The sequence below is a fragment of the Trichoplusia ni genome, chromosome 16, assembly GCF_003590095.1.
Source record: "Trichoplusia ni isolate ovarian cell line Hi5 chromosome 16, tn1, whole genome shotgun sequence".
Lineage (NCBI taxonomy): Eukaryota > Metazoa > Arthropoda > Insecta > Lepidoptera > Noctuidae > Trichoplusia > Trichoplusia ni.
Window position 1 is genome coordinate 2,879,215 of NC_039493.1, and position 15,466 is coordinate 2,894,680.

The following is a 15,466-nucleotide window of genomic DNA, read 5'->3' on the forward strand; positions in this document are numbered from 1 at the left end:
GACATCGACACCGATCATCAACCCTTTTTGACAGTCGCGTATAGTGAGTGACCATTGACGAAATAAGTGAAATCAATTTACACAGAAACACTAAAATAGAGGATTTAACCGTCGGATTCTTATTTATTTAGGTAAGTCCTAGAGTAAATGTGGAGTGTCGTTCAGAAAGTACAGCGGTGGTCGGCGGTGGTGTGTAGGTCAATGACGTGATAAATGTTTACTACAATGGCAACGCCTCGTCTTCTCCCACAGTTTCACGCGCATTGTCTTACGGTTCTCACGTGTTATTGCACTTTTTCCGACCCGGTTAGCTTCGCGAATACTACTGCGTTATTGTCGGTGGTGTGTGCAGCAGTTTAGTGTTCTTACAAGTTGCCATAAGGCGTCACAGCAGGCGTTTGTGACTCACTCGTTCGAGCGTTTTGTGATTGATTTTCCGCGGAATTTTCTCGTAATTAGCAGTTGTCGTGAATGATAATTATTTAATAAACGGCCATCATTGGATTCCTGTCCATCAGCGTGTAATACACGCCAGTGTTGTGTAGAATGGTAACCGCGGGGCCCTCGCCCGTCTCCCGCGCCTCGGAGACTGCGCTGAGTTCCCAGTGATGTTCTCGGCCCTTGCTTATCAGTTGTCCACTAAGTTTTTAGAAGAGCAGAAGGTGAGAGAGAAACTTGTTTTTATATTTTTCGTATTAAAGAAATTGAATTCATGTAAAACAATCCCAATTTACTTTTATATAGAAACAAAGCAATAAAACTAAATAAGTGCCAACATCTCCATTGTTGTATGATTAACTTTGATGATACTAAAAGAAAGTGTAAGGACATGAACCGTTCCAATCCCTTTCCCTTTGTACTGAATACATAAACCATAATGACAGTATTCAGCCATTATTTAAATAAAATATACTAAAATTAAAATTAATGAGTAATTAGCATAACTTTCTCACATTAGTGGAATATAGTTTCTCTTCAATGCCATTGATAATCAGCTGGACAATAGATGGAATATGTTAATGTTTTATTCATGATCACTGTGACAGTTGACTGCTTTGTGCTAAATAATAACAATACTTTTATTTGCAAATACTCTGTAATAAAAGTAAGGCTTGCTTAATATTTGCCAATCATAAACGGTGTCTAAATTTTGAAAAGTCGGCAACACTTTTGGATACTAATTTATAAGTATTAGTTATTTCTATCTGAACTACCAATTGAGATATGATTACTATAAACACAAAACAACAAGTAGTCAAGCCCAGCTTCAGTGTCTGCTTATTAGCTATTGTCTTTTTGTGCTACATCTCGGAGCTAAGTTATTGTATTTATTAATCATCATTTACCTTCCATTGCTTCTAAATATGACTCATTGACTGTCTTGTGTACAATTTCAATAACTGTGTTTTATATAAGTTGTGTTTTCTGTCTTGTCTGAGTATAATATACAGACAAAAACAAATGACAACAGGTATTATGTCAATGTCCAAAATTAAACCACTATGTAGGATAGTTGAAGTTTGTAGAAACTATTGGTATATTATATATTTAGATGTCGTGACCATAAGCTTTCGTGAGGTGTATTCACACTTATTTACTTAATTGTTTATGAACGCGAATTTATTGGGATCGCCATGTCAGGTTATCATAAAGCTCTCTGGTTTGGTTAGTTAGAACCAAGATGGATAAGATGTTGATAAGCATTTCAATTCACGGTAAAAACAACTAACATTTGAGCATTTCAGAAAAGTTACCCCATTCTGGTTCAGCGAAATAATACCTCGCTTATTCAGATGATTGCCTTGCCTATTTATAGAGGAATAAATTTTGTTCAGTCAAGTTTTTATCCTTCCTCTCACTGAAAGTGAGTGTTGACTCACAGTTAGTTCAAGGCGATCTTCGCCGCAGCTTCAACATTCCCATGTCGCGACACCGCTCTCTTAAATAAACAAAAGTGGTAATAACTATCAAACATCTGGCACGCTGGTTATTTCTGTCGTTCTCTGAGGGGGTTGAAAAGTTAATTAAAGAGGGTTCAGTAAAAAGTTTGAATCGTGCGTCAAGTTAAAGGATTTCGTCCCCAAAATAAAAGTTTCTTGCGAAAATTTTGACTGTGACGTAGATATTTTTTACCGAAAATAGATCGCTTGTTATGAAAAATGTGGCAAGAAATCCAGCATTTTACTTTCCCCCTTTTATAACAAGTACAAGCTTTAAGAACGTTATCACAATACAACAATGAGAAATCGGAATTCCTGTCTGTGAGTCAGTTAATTATCACTTGGAACACCTTATAGGATTTATCTATCTTGTATAATATCGGTAATACGCGGCTATCTAGATACCAAACAGCCAATACTTTGGAGTGCCATGAACTGTAATAATAACAATTAATTGATAGTGGATGTTTGCTAACAACACGTTATCAGTGGCGAACGAAAACTCAATTAAAATCTGCTGCAAATTGTAAAAAACTTCCATAACTTTCATGAACGACTGATTTACAAAAATAGTCTAACCACAATCATTACTAATAATTACGGTTAGCCATGTTCTAACTAAACTCATTACCTCGTTCGATACGCGTGAACTGAGTAGCTTAGATACTACTTTACCATTACAAAAATAAATTGTAATATCGTGTTTCCTTTTTGTATATTTATACGTCGCCCGAGGATAGCCTGATAACGTCACAGTATGTTGGGTATTTCACAATCACCAATTTGTCTTTTCCGCTAAATATTTGTTATTGAAACGTTATCACCTAAGTAATTACCGTCAAACTTTAACAAGCTTCGTAAAACCCACCGAAAATAAATAATGTAGACATTACAAATTGTTTGAATGCAACAAACAAACGCGCCTACATAAGTTTCGATAACAGTATTGACAAAAGTAAGTATTTGTGATGGCAAGAACTTATCCTTGAATGATTTGTCGTTACATACTTACAACGCATTTAGATGATACTCCACGCTGGTCAAAGACGATAGTTAGCAACAAGTGTGCCTAGTGAGATGACCTTGTACGACCAGACGTGGACGACGAGGAATCGATTTTAAGGAGGTCTGTGAACTCAATTTATCTGTAAAATATGTTAACAGCTAAACAACACACTACACAGTGACTACACAATGAAATAGACGGTGACAATACCGTTGCGCATTGGGATTACTTTCCATAATGGACATCTTGGTTTACTAATGATAATCATCCATACTAATATCATAAATGCGAAAGTATCTCTGTCCGTCTCGCTTTCACGCCAAAAATACCGATTGTAATGAAATTTGGTACACACGGCACAGGCTAGAACCTGAAAAAGGTCATAGGCACTTGTTTGGAATGGACTACTATTTTGAAATTTGACTTAAATATAGTTTATTTTAAATAATAGAATGTGCACAGCGGTTTTTGGGTAATTTGATTTTCGGTCTTTGTATTATACCATAGCATTATTGAGCTGCAGTATTATTATCAATGTTTGTCCTCAATAGACTCCTACGTCCTCCTTGACGGGCCTGTTGGTCTAGTGGTTAGTGACCCTGACTGCTATACCGGAGGTCGTGGGTTCGATTCCCGCCCAGGACAAATGATGTGTGATGAGCATGATCATTTGTTCTGGTGTCTGGGTGTAATTTATCTATAATATGTATGTATTTAGAAATATATAAGTAAGTTTATCAGTTGTCTGGTTACCATAACACAAGCTCTGCTTAGCTTGGGATCAGATAACCGTGTGTGAGTTGTCCCAGGATTTATTTATTTATAAACCACCTAACCGATTATAATAAAATTCGCACACGATGTGCAGTTCGATCCAACTTGAGAGATAGGATAGTTTAAATCTCAAGTTATAGTCGCAATTTCTTCTAAACACGCGGACGAAGTCGCGGGCAACAGCTAGTGCTCATATAAGTTTTTTCCAAGAGTGGTATCACCCATCACCTCATTCTTTCTCACCCATCACTTCATTCTTGTCTTTTACTTTAAATTAGCATTTGCGACAGAACGTGAGTAGTTAAATGATCATTAAGTACGATATGGAAAATATGAAATTCAAATCATAATAATGCATTGATAACAATACGGTTATGTGGCACTCGTCACCAGCATTTATCTTCAGGCTTTATTACAACAACCCGTATGTTTGTATTGTACAACTATTTGAAACACTTTCCCCTATGCCTCGTTGTGAAACCATAGAATACCATGGTTTTGTGTCAATTATTTCGCCATGCGCAGTATACATTACGCATATAGTTTTAAACAAAAGCGGTTTCCATTCTAGTGTGACCAGTATTCAACAAGCTGCCAGTACTACTACTCACTGGTCCACTTTACCTCATTTACCCGCTTTTGTAAGACATCAATGACATTATTGCGGGAACTAATTTACAAGTAAATGCACTACATCTGCTAATACGTGGGTAAATTACATCGACTTATCAGAATGATGTTACACGAACCGGTTCATCGATTAACTGGAGAAAACGTTATTTTTGAACTAGTTTCGGTTAAATATTTTTTAATCGATTAAGCAAATATTGAGATTTCACCAGCTTCGTACAGATTAGACCGGCAGCATCCTATATTTCGATAGTTAACTTAAAGATTCGACACTGATATTGCTCTTTGTTTTTACAAAAATCATTTTTATACAGTTCCAAGTGTAGGCAAGTAATAAATATTTACAGCTTAGACTAACGATAACTCGTAAGAAATCGATTACAGTTTGGTTCGATCGCTCGGTTTCCGCGTATGCTCGCATTTCTAACCTCGCACAGTTATTGTGGCGTGCCCGCGCTGCCACTCAGCTCTCGATTTAAAGTTTTTTGAACAACTGAACTACAAACACTGATCTTATCAACTTTCGAAGAATGAATGTGGCGCTATGGGGCGATTGATTAACATTATGACCATACCAATAAACTCATGTTTGGCTAAAGCATATTTTTTATGTATTTTTGAACGCGTGACCGTATCAATTGATTGGACAAAAAATGAAGCCTTTGTCCCACAATGGAACAATCAAACGGACGCAATAAGTATACACATAAAAAGAGTTATGAACTTCGTTGTAGAATAGTACCTAACATAGTTTTTAAACAGACTGCTTTGATTTCATAATCTTCCGGTGTTTCATATTAGTGTGTGTGCCACTTTTTAGTACATACCTTCTTTGTAATTTTTTCAAGTTATTGCTCTAGCGGTATCAAATCCCCAATGAACTGTTAATCCCGATTAAACCCAGGGGAAAGCCCTCACTAATGTCCTCGAAGATAGCAAACATTTGAATAGGAAACTATTAATATTTTTCACAATTTACATTTCCAAACCATTGCACTATAGAGAGCCAATACCTAAAATATAATTTAACAACACGATAAATAGTTTAGACGCTAATTAGAGCATTTACACGTCAAAATGTGATGTGTATGAGTAGGTGAGTCACGATGACACCACGTCCTAGTCCGTGATTTGACCTTACTATACATAATTATTAATTACTGTATATTTTTGGTTGTTGGACGGCTAAATATGGAATTATTGTGATATTTGAAAGTCATATGAAATAACAGCTATCCATATAAACGGTTTATGCTTCAGCTGATCCAGTACGGGAAAAATGATATTCTGTTTATTCCAAAAAAGTTTTATCCAGATCCGGACATCTACAGTACGGATAGAACTTTGAAGAAAAGTAAATTAAAAGCGCAGAGGCAACTTATTCTTATCAGCTTAAGAAACAATGAGACATTATTTTAGTTCAAGGTACACAGCGGTAGTTGACTAGCTCACTTTCCCTTTTAAACACCGTGAGAATTCGCTAACTCTGCGGTCATTCGTGAATCTCTGCGGACTCTCAATAGGTACACTATTTAGCGTTTGTTACATGTTACTTACACTTTTATAAAGCTTCAATATTTTACACGAGTATTCGAATATGTATATTTTTTGCTAGAAAGCTTCAACATACGTCATTTGAGAGATAAATAACTATTCTGAATATTATAATTGCGGTATGCTCGGCTAATGTTCGACAAAATCGGTTCACCCAGTCCAAAGTTTTGAGGTAACAAAGCATAAAATAGAAATACAGATGAATGGAGAGCCTCCTTCTTTTGAAGTCGGTTGAAAATAGAGAGTCTTTTGTAGTATGTTGAGCAATATCTGCAAAGTGTCAACCTCAGTTGTCTGATTATCATTTGGAGTACGCATCGCGCTAATGTCATTGTTTGTAGTCTTCCGGCTGTATGTGGCGTTTGTTTTTATGTGTGACGCGATCTGAGTCACTCTGTTCATTGATTACATTTTATCTTTTCATGTATTGAACTGTACATGAGTGTGCTTTATGAATGTTTGCCTCGCTTTTGCATTATATTACCGATAGAAGTTTTAAAAAATTCGGAATCTACCTCTTTAAGTCAATAATTGCAAAATTGTCTATTGAGTAGGTTTCTTTACTCGTAATCTAGATATTAAAAATCAAACAAGGAAAGTGGACCGATAACAATTTAAATTTATCTTTAATGTTCGTAATCTTAATCGCTGATAGACGTAATCAAGCAAGATTATATTACGTGTGCATTTTAATGAGGAAACCATTAAAAATGATTGATTATCATACAGCTACACAACTGTTAGGGCTACGAGCACCGAAAGAGTTGTTTATATCGCGACAGACAAAACCGAACACCCTCTACTTGTTATACAACACACACGAGTGCACGGTCTTTATAATCGGCAGCCAAGTGCACTATTATCACCCTCGCAGCATTTCGTGAAGAGTCCTCTCTCCGCCTGACTACACACAAGTGCATTGTCACACAAGTTTCTATTTCGACGCTACTCGCCTCGAAAGCGATGAACTTTTTATGCTCGAGCGCAGTTGACGAAGTTTTTACAAACAATCACCGGTCATTATACACTACACGCGATGTCTAAGGGAAACCTCTTACATCACTCGCTGATCATAATTGATTTAGTGTTTGGTTGTTGCATGATGTATGCAGGTAATTGAATACAATGGATGTGTGACGGCCCGACGATGTTGCGGTTACATTTACTTTCTGAGCACGAAACGTCTGATCAAATATTTGTGTCAATTTTTCGCATGCGTGCGTTTTACGTGCGGTAGAAAAATATAATATCTTATCCCTCCAACAGAAAATGACTCCCGGTGTATTCTGTATTCCCTTGCGCCTTATTCGTCGGAAAACACAAAGCCTCTTTCCAAGATACCCAATTACTTTCGTCGACGAAAACAAAATCAGTGATCAGATACCAAACAAGCGTCTACTAACTTATACCAAGCAATCAATTATTAATGAGCGATGTACAAACCTGGCTTCAGTCCCATAAAAACAATAGCACTAGTCCGCGGTGTAATACGCATTATTTTTATTGCGCACAAGATGCACCTGTTTGGGAAAGGGCGTGATAATAATAATGATTATGATTGGCACAGGTGAGTACTGTGTGACTCATAATGCGAGGCCCCAGGCCTACCGAAAACAGGTTCTCAAAGAACAAAACAAAGTTAATGGTAAAAGTCGAATTTCAACGAACAGCGTGCCATTATTTCTTACTTAAGTAGTACATTTTCTTGAGGCTGGGCTTAGCAACAGTCTGTATCAAATGGCTCCCACCTGACCTACTCGTTAAATGTGCCGTTCGTAGCCCGAAGCCTCTTTATTATAACGAGACGCGCTGCGCTCAGTTCTAGCCTAGTTTAAGGTCTCTCGAGGCTAGACAACATATATTCCGTGGTGCGAGAAGCAATTAAGTGGAGATTCTGCACGTGTGCGCCGTTTGTATTCCCAGACGTGATTTAGTAGCGACACTGAACTCTAATACATGTTCCAGAGATGCACTAGTAGATGTGTGTTATTTTATCTCAAATGCAATGAGTTATTGTCTTTATCTACGACACATGAGATTTAAGAACACTAGTTACACGATAAGCAATCCTTAAAAATTCTCATTACGTTTACCAAGTCAAACTTTCAATAAGTGAGATTTTGGGAGTCGCACTTTTATTTTTCAAATGTTTAAAACAAGGTTACGACGCCAAATTATCCTTTCTTAATAGTTTTACATAAAGACAATCACCAAATCCAATCTTGATTGGTTTTTGATTAAGAAACACAAGGAAAGGAGGTTACATCATCCAGGGCAGTTGTCTAGTGGATAATAGCAGTCTGATCGATTTCAATTAACGTCTGGAGGCTGAGAGATTACGCCAGTCAGCGTTACTGAAGGCATTCTGATAAGACGACTGGGGTATATGTTTATGCTTGATTTCGATGAAATGCAATAGTTTTCTGTAACTAGGATGGATATTTTTACAAGCTTCTATATGGAATCATTATATGGATTCAATTCGTTTGTGAGGGAGTCGATTTTCACATCAAACAAAATCCGTTTCTAGGTGTTAATGTGCTATGTCCGAATTCTTTAAGCAAATAATACTTATTGAATTCTAAATGTTTGTGTTACAGCCAAACAAAACATTTTCTTTAAGCTAATGGAACCGATTTCCCTTTTTTCCCTGTAAATTGATATTTTCGTTATGGATAGAGCTGCAACTGGTACCACCGCGGGACTGGTACCAACAGTAAACATTAGCTACGGTACGACTCACTCTGTCATTAATAATTAAATAATTGATTTTAACAACACCGGTAAATGCAATTTCGGATTTCTATTAAGCTTTCAACTAATTACATAGATATAAAAAATTATAGTTATCTAATTTCTCGATTATTACACGGTTCTCTGATACCATTAACTGCGGTTATAATGTTCAGTCTGCTTCTGTCGTCATGGCTATGTTTAATTTGTCATTGTTTTAGCAACTAACAGGGTAACAGGGTCATTATTTAAAGGCCATTAGAAAACGTCTAGAAATAATTTCCAGAAAGAATGATTTCTTCATGAATCTGAGTAATCCTGGGTTGATATAGGATGTTATTAGATTTTCAATATGTTACGCACAATTGTATACTCGTGCTAAGAAATGCCTTGATTGCATGGTATTGAATAAGTGACGTAACACGCAGTACACAAAGAATTCATTAAATTGGTCACAGTAATTTCCGAGTGCGCGCGGCTCGCGGCGGCACGCGGGCGGCGCGCGGGCGGCAGGCAGCGCGCACGCGGTATGAGATCGTTATCGCATCTGTACCGAGACGATGCACGTTCCACACAGTCTTGCCATACGTTGCGAACCTAGCGTTCAAACTCCTTCATATAAATCTGATCGTCGATAACGTTTTTTCGTTGGGCTACTTCATAGATCCTAACTCAAATTAACACTCTTGCATTATCCTGTGCACCCTATATGTATAACGATCAGCTTCATAGATTTTTCTTGTACACTAATAATTTCGGAGGCAGTGGTAACGGTTCCGCATCAGTCTGAAGTAATGAACATTCGCATGTTACGTATTGCATGATTACGATAAAAGTCGATGATTGGCATATTACACCGCGCGAGTATTTTAGACAATTTCGCGATCCTTTCGGACATTCATTCCGTACCCCACGCGCCGCTTCAGTGACCACCCTACGGTTACATACTTTAACAAATGATCATCTATACAATATACTTATAGCAGTGGCCAGGGTTACTAGCCATGAAGAAAACAGTCACGATAGTAATAGTATGTAGATGAAATTACTGGGATATTCTATCAAGGAACAGATTGGAGTTAAGTATTTACTAACTGGCTAACATAATCTCTATGATGTTGTTATTCAACAGAAGTTTTATTTACCACTGTAGATATAGAAATAACGTCTCCATATCAGTTTCACTTCTGAATATATTTATCAGTGATGATAAACCATCTTGATTTAAACACTTGGAGGCTGGTATCAACATCTTAGAAACTTATCACATTGGTTAGGGAGCTTATCAATACAATCTAGATTTCTTACTTGTAACTGACATTGGTCCTGTGAGATGATGTAGGTCATTAATTTTATCTTGGTAGCCTTTTAACATATCTCACGGTGGTGGGGGGATCATATGGCGCTAGGAGCATTTTCGTGAGAGATTCTGTCGCGAGAGGACGTGTGTGTGTTGCGTGTGCGGACGTCCGCGCTCTGTTTCCGAATTAAAAAAGGATTGTTTCGGCGTGATGCCTCGTTTGTGTTGTGTAAGTACTGTTGATTCACATCTAATTGAGTAATGAATCATTTCTATGAGTCACACCTCAAGGTCGTCTATTATGTAGAGTTTATCTCAATCTCGCCGTGGTTCAAACACGGCTGCTCATTAAATCCAATTAGCCACTAAGGCTTCGTATCACGGCACCTAGTTGCAGTGGAATACATTACAAATACTGGAATATATTTAGACGAAGGATGTCGCGTTAACTCTACACAGAGTGTTTCTTCAATTAGCCCAGTTTGCTTGATGAGAATTACAGGCAAGCTCTCAATTAGCTGGACGATGATTAACATTTTCAAACCTTAATGTTTATTTGGGATCGACTTTATTATCAGTACAATTACCGATATTGTTTTCATAATATTATCTTATTTGACTCGGGACGGGGGAGCTCCTACCACTCCGTAGCGGTTCGTACAAATGAAGAAGTTGTGGAGGAGAATGTCGATAACTCGTAAGACTTCTGGTCCAATACAACTAAAGAAATACAAGTTTATTTTCATACTTACATTTCCTTAACATAACTAGGTAATTAAAACTTGTGAAGAAATATTCCGAAAGTAATAAATCAATAAAACAACTCCGAAAATAGTTCTCTAACATGAAATATAAATGGGATAAAAAGCAAACATAAACTGCTGACTAGTGCTGACGTATCCGGCTCACATCTGTTTAATTTAAGGAAATTATTTTGGTATGCGTAGGCGCAGCCCGGTGAGTCTGATCCGCGGGTTTATCTTATCGCCTCGTCGAGATGCCGGTATCGGTGCGAAACAATACCATCGTTATCAGTGTTGGGAACTGTATCAAGAACAAATACTTGATTGATAGATCGCCTTGTTGTAGCTCACCAATCTGGACTAGTTACATCTGTGCTAGGAGGTCGAACACGTTATACTTATGACCTTCTACAGACAAAGTTGTGTAAATAAACGTATAAGCTCATTAAAATAAAGCTATTTAAAGTTGGTCAAAGACCACATTTCTTGAAAGTCATTGTAGTAATTATGTTTAGGTCATTAATCCGACAGTTAACGATGACCTGTTCTTATCTGTAGAAGTTTATTTAAAGAGATTTGAGTAATTAAACTTTCATCACAGAGTTATAATTACGATTGCTAATCGCCCTCGGTGTGATATGTTTTAAAGCCCTGCACAGATTTGAGTGAAGTTAGCATTAGTTTTTGCTACTTTGTATTCCGGAAAGCCGGATGAACTTTAAGCTGGGGTGATTTTACGTGCTGAACCTTATATGCAACTTGAAAAAAAAATATACAAATGAGGCTCCTGATTAGCACTCTTTGGACATCAGTAGACAGCAACCGTAATCTGCTTCCTAAGTCCTCTTGCTGTTGAGAAGAAACGACGCAACTAACTCTACATAACAGCTTGGTGTTTTATTTAGAAAAAAAATGTAATATAAAATTTTCTGTAAGTTTTTTAGGTGATATAGTTTAGATACCAAAATCTTTACGCTAGGTTGAGTATTAAAACGAAAAACACTTTTTTTCGAAGAGAAGTAGAGCATCAATCTTTTTCGGTCTCTTTCATTTTATTCTGTGTAAATTCAGTTACTACAAAATTTTACTGACCGGGACCCCAATCGAGTAACAGTAGCCAGTTGAGATCCCGTTGCCGCGCGCAGGAAACTCAAACAGTATTGTTTGATAACTGAACGGTGGAATACGTGCGGCGCCTGCCAAACTATCAGCTGATTATCATGCGGACAGCGACTTGTTATTGTTTATAGGCGGGGGTATTCAAAATGGCTAAGAAAATTATCCGTATTGAACCAGTGGACCTTGTCATTGTATTGCTACTTCCCTAAAATTACTTTACATTATGGATTTTAACTAACGAAGCCAACTCGAGAATAATGCTGCAGTATTTAAGCATATCGATGAAAATGAGAGACATCCCTAATCGTTGTAACCATTGATTTTATTGAGATGCTACCTCATTGATAGACCCATCTGTCGTTTTCCGCACACTTTCTACACATCGGTATTTCATCCATGACCATCTTTGTCTGTAGTTATCTGTATATTAAAGCCATCGATCTTTTTGTTGGAGCGCGTCTCAAATGGCGCGCGCTTGAAGGACGCCTTATGTTTACACCCTAGTGGCAGCGTGACGTCAGCACTATTGGCTTTCCGAGATTACCATAATGTCAATAAATTTCCATTTCCTTCACTACCATTAACATTTGTTTTTAACCAAGCCCTGAACATTTAGGCAATAAATTCTCGAAAATTGGCTAAGCGTTGCGTTGACCTGAAAATGCTAATACGATCGTTATCGCACTAAACCGACAAAATAATGCAAATTTTCACGAAACGATTAAATCTTTAAGATAATTGGATCGTTATCACCACGATAATTGTATCGTAAGCTTATCGAGACATGTGTATCTCAGTGTTTGTCGGAGCCGCGTGCCGCGCGACCAGCCGCTCGACGAAGACGAAGCTCTTATGTGGAAATTAACGTGTAGGGACCCCTTATCAATTAAAATAAAGTGTTACCTAATCGCCTATAAACATATTTAAGCCTTGTGTACTACGTTTATACAAAAACACCTCGAAGTAGGGTACCATGCATTGTTCTTGTCATTCACATGATCATTATAAAGGCACACGTTCAAGGCCCTGCAGGTGTCCAGTCAAGTTCAATGTCTCGCTACACACGATAGCAGGCGACCGCGAAGCCTAATATGAATATGTTTGTGTGTCATAGGACCAAATCTGAAGCGTTGCCTAAGTCTGGCTTACTGGCGTATTCGCTGGCGGCCACAACCGATGTAAATTAATTGTTTGGCTTATAAAGATATAATAATGTGAAATATTGTAGCATCAAACACCCTATGGTAAATTAGCTTTAGAAACATTTAATATTTAAACAAGCTTAGTGTTACAATAAATAAAATTCTTCTTAATAATTATGAAAAAGATTAATAACCATGTTATGAGTTTACACAACGGTCGATTTCCGTACCGAAAATAAAACCGTTGCCGACAAATCAAGCTAATTTTTTCCGTTTCAAATCCTAATTAATTATGGAACGATCTCGTAACTAAGTATAGATTTTGTGTGTTCTTAATATATATCTTTAAAAGCCTTTGAAATCTGTAAATTATTTGTGATTGTGAGTACATTCTTTCTTTCAACGGTTCTCCATTGTTGAAAATCGCGATTTTTATCGAAGATAAATCTGGGTGGATGTATTGTAACTAACTATTATCATTAGATTATTTTTGGTTCATTCATCTTTCTGATTGTTTATTTCTAATGTAAATAAATTTTGTTGCGTAGTGTTCGTGCCTGGAGTCACGTCGGGGTCGCACGATGTCGAAGAAGCCGGCCGCGCAGCCGACGCTGCACAAGGTGATCATGGTGGGCTCCGGCGGTGTCGGCAAGTCCGCGCTCACGCTGCAGTTCATGTACGACGAGTTCGTCGAGGACTACGAGCCCACGAAGGCCGACAGCTATAGGAAGAAGGTGAAGAGAATTTAACCATTTTCCGTTCGTTTTGACACCAAATCCGCAGTTCTTAAGGATAGTCTGACAGTGGACAAACCTTTGCCACTTGTTGGTTTCAGTGTGGTAGGCTTTAGTTGGTAGTGCCTATTGAAATGGATGGAATTTTACTTGTTGAATCAAACTGTCTTAATGCAGGATCGCATTCCCGTCATTCCCTGTCTATAGTTTCTTCTTCTTCTGGATGTTCAAAGTGCATTTTGTCTGTTAGGGAACTATTATAAGGAGGTTTTCATCAAACTGCACCTACCGAAATTTCAGAATCAGTATCTGTTCTATCTTTTACAATAGATAAACCAAACACAAAATTTGACAGCAACCTAATGTAAGTGAGTACTGTCATTTCCTTCAATGACTATAGTCATAAATACCTGACTTGCCCCTTTGACGGCGCATGCGTGATGTTATTCGTCGAAAGTTATCTTGATTAGTAAACATTTCTCAAGTCTTATACTCGGAAGGCAGCGATCTAAGATAAAGGAACGAATGTCAATTTCTAGTGAATATTTCTCACACGGTTAAGGAGAAACGCGTCAAGATAACATTTCTAAATAATGCGATTGTTCCGTAGTAAGTGCTGTGGGAAGCATTTCTCCATCACCACTGTATCTGTGTCTGTGTGGCAGTTCCCATGTCTTTGCGAATGAAAAGCCGAGGTTTATGTGAACGGAAATACTTTGCTATTAAGTTCTGAATCTTCCGAAATGTTTTTGAGGTCAATTTATACAGTATCAGAAGTGGATAAATATTATATTTGATTTTGCCATTCCATCCTATTAGATATATAGTAGTGGTTTCTTAGGTTTACGCGAATGTTAGACATTGAAATGAAACTACTTTTACGGATTTTATCGCGGTTTTAATTTTAGATTTTAGTTCCCGTATAAGAAGTATGTGGTATCCTTTCTTGTTTCACAATTTAAATTAACTTCCCCCATGTCTCCGTGGTATTTTAGGCAAAAGTTCTTAATATAAAAAATGTGTTTTTACTAATAATATATTTGGTATATTTGCAGGTGGTGCTGGACGGCGAAGAGGTTCAGATCGATATCCTGGACACGGCGGGGCAGGAGGACTACGCCGCCATCCGCGACAACTACTTCCGCTCCGGCGAGGGCTTCCTCTGCGTGTTCTCCATCACCGAGCCAGAGAGCTTCGATGCTACACAAGAGTTCAGGTAACCTGAACTAACGTTTAACGTTCTTAAAGTCAATCAAAACATGATCCATCCAAAATATATCCCAACAGTGACAACTTTTGCACAAAAAAACATGTCAAATCATATTTGAGGCCTGTATCTTACCTGTTGCGTGGTGTACTCCAGGGAGCAGATCCTCCGCGTGAAGAACGACGAGAACATCCCGTTCCTGCTGGTGGGCAACAAGTCGGACCTGGCGGACAAGCGGCGCGTGCCGCTGGACGCGTGTCGCGAGCGCGCGCAGCACTGGCAGGTGCCCTACGTCGAGACCTCCGCCAAGACAAGGGACAACGTCGACAAGGTACTACGTGCAGACCATACTTACATATAGCTCTTCAGTTTCTTAAGCTATAGGATAATACCGCATGATAATCTTTCTGCAAAATTTTCTTAAGAAGTATTGAAAAGTATCTGAGGGTAGTTTGAGAAAACGTAGGTGATGTTATATTCTGTTTGTCTACAAAGAACAGACTTGACATGATCAATAAAAAGTTCCCATATCGAAAATACTATGATGAAACATAGATTCTATCGTGACCCTTTAAGTTAGATTA

The 15,466-nt window shown here is 37.9% G+C and overlaps 1 protein-coding gene across 4 annotated transcripts in view; it reads left to right on the forward strand.

Moving 5' to 3' along the window:
* Positions 1–15,466, forward strand: part of LOC113502208 (ras-related protein Ral-a) — a 20,993-nt gene continuing 5,527 nt past the window's right edge. The window contains exons 1-4 of one of the 4 annotated variants that reach the window (XM_026883663.1): positions 1–131; positions 13,490–13,675; positions 14,731–14,891; positions 15,039–15,213. In XM_026883663.1, the coding sequence (XP_026739464.1) occupies positions 13,523–13,675; positions 14,731–14,891; positions 15,039–15,213 (489 nt within the window). In that variant the 5' untranslated portion in view covers positions 1–131; positions 13,490–13,522. Of the gene's footprint in view, positions 132–175; positions 663–9,930; positions 10,167–13,489; positions 13,676–14,730; positions 14,892–15,038; positions 15,214–15,466 lie in introns of those variants that run through there. The other 3 variants (XM_026883660.1, XM_026883661.1, XM_026883662.1) reach the window with 3 other exon arrangements.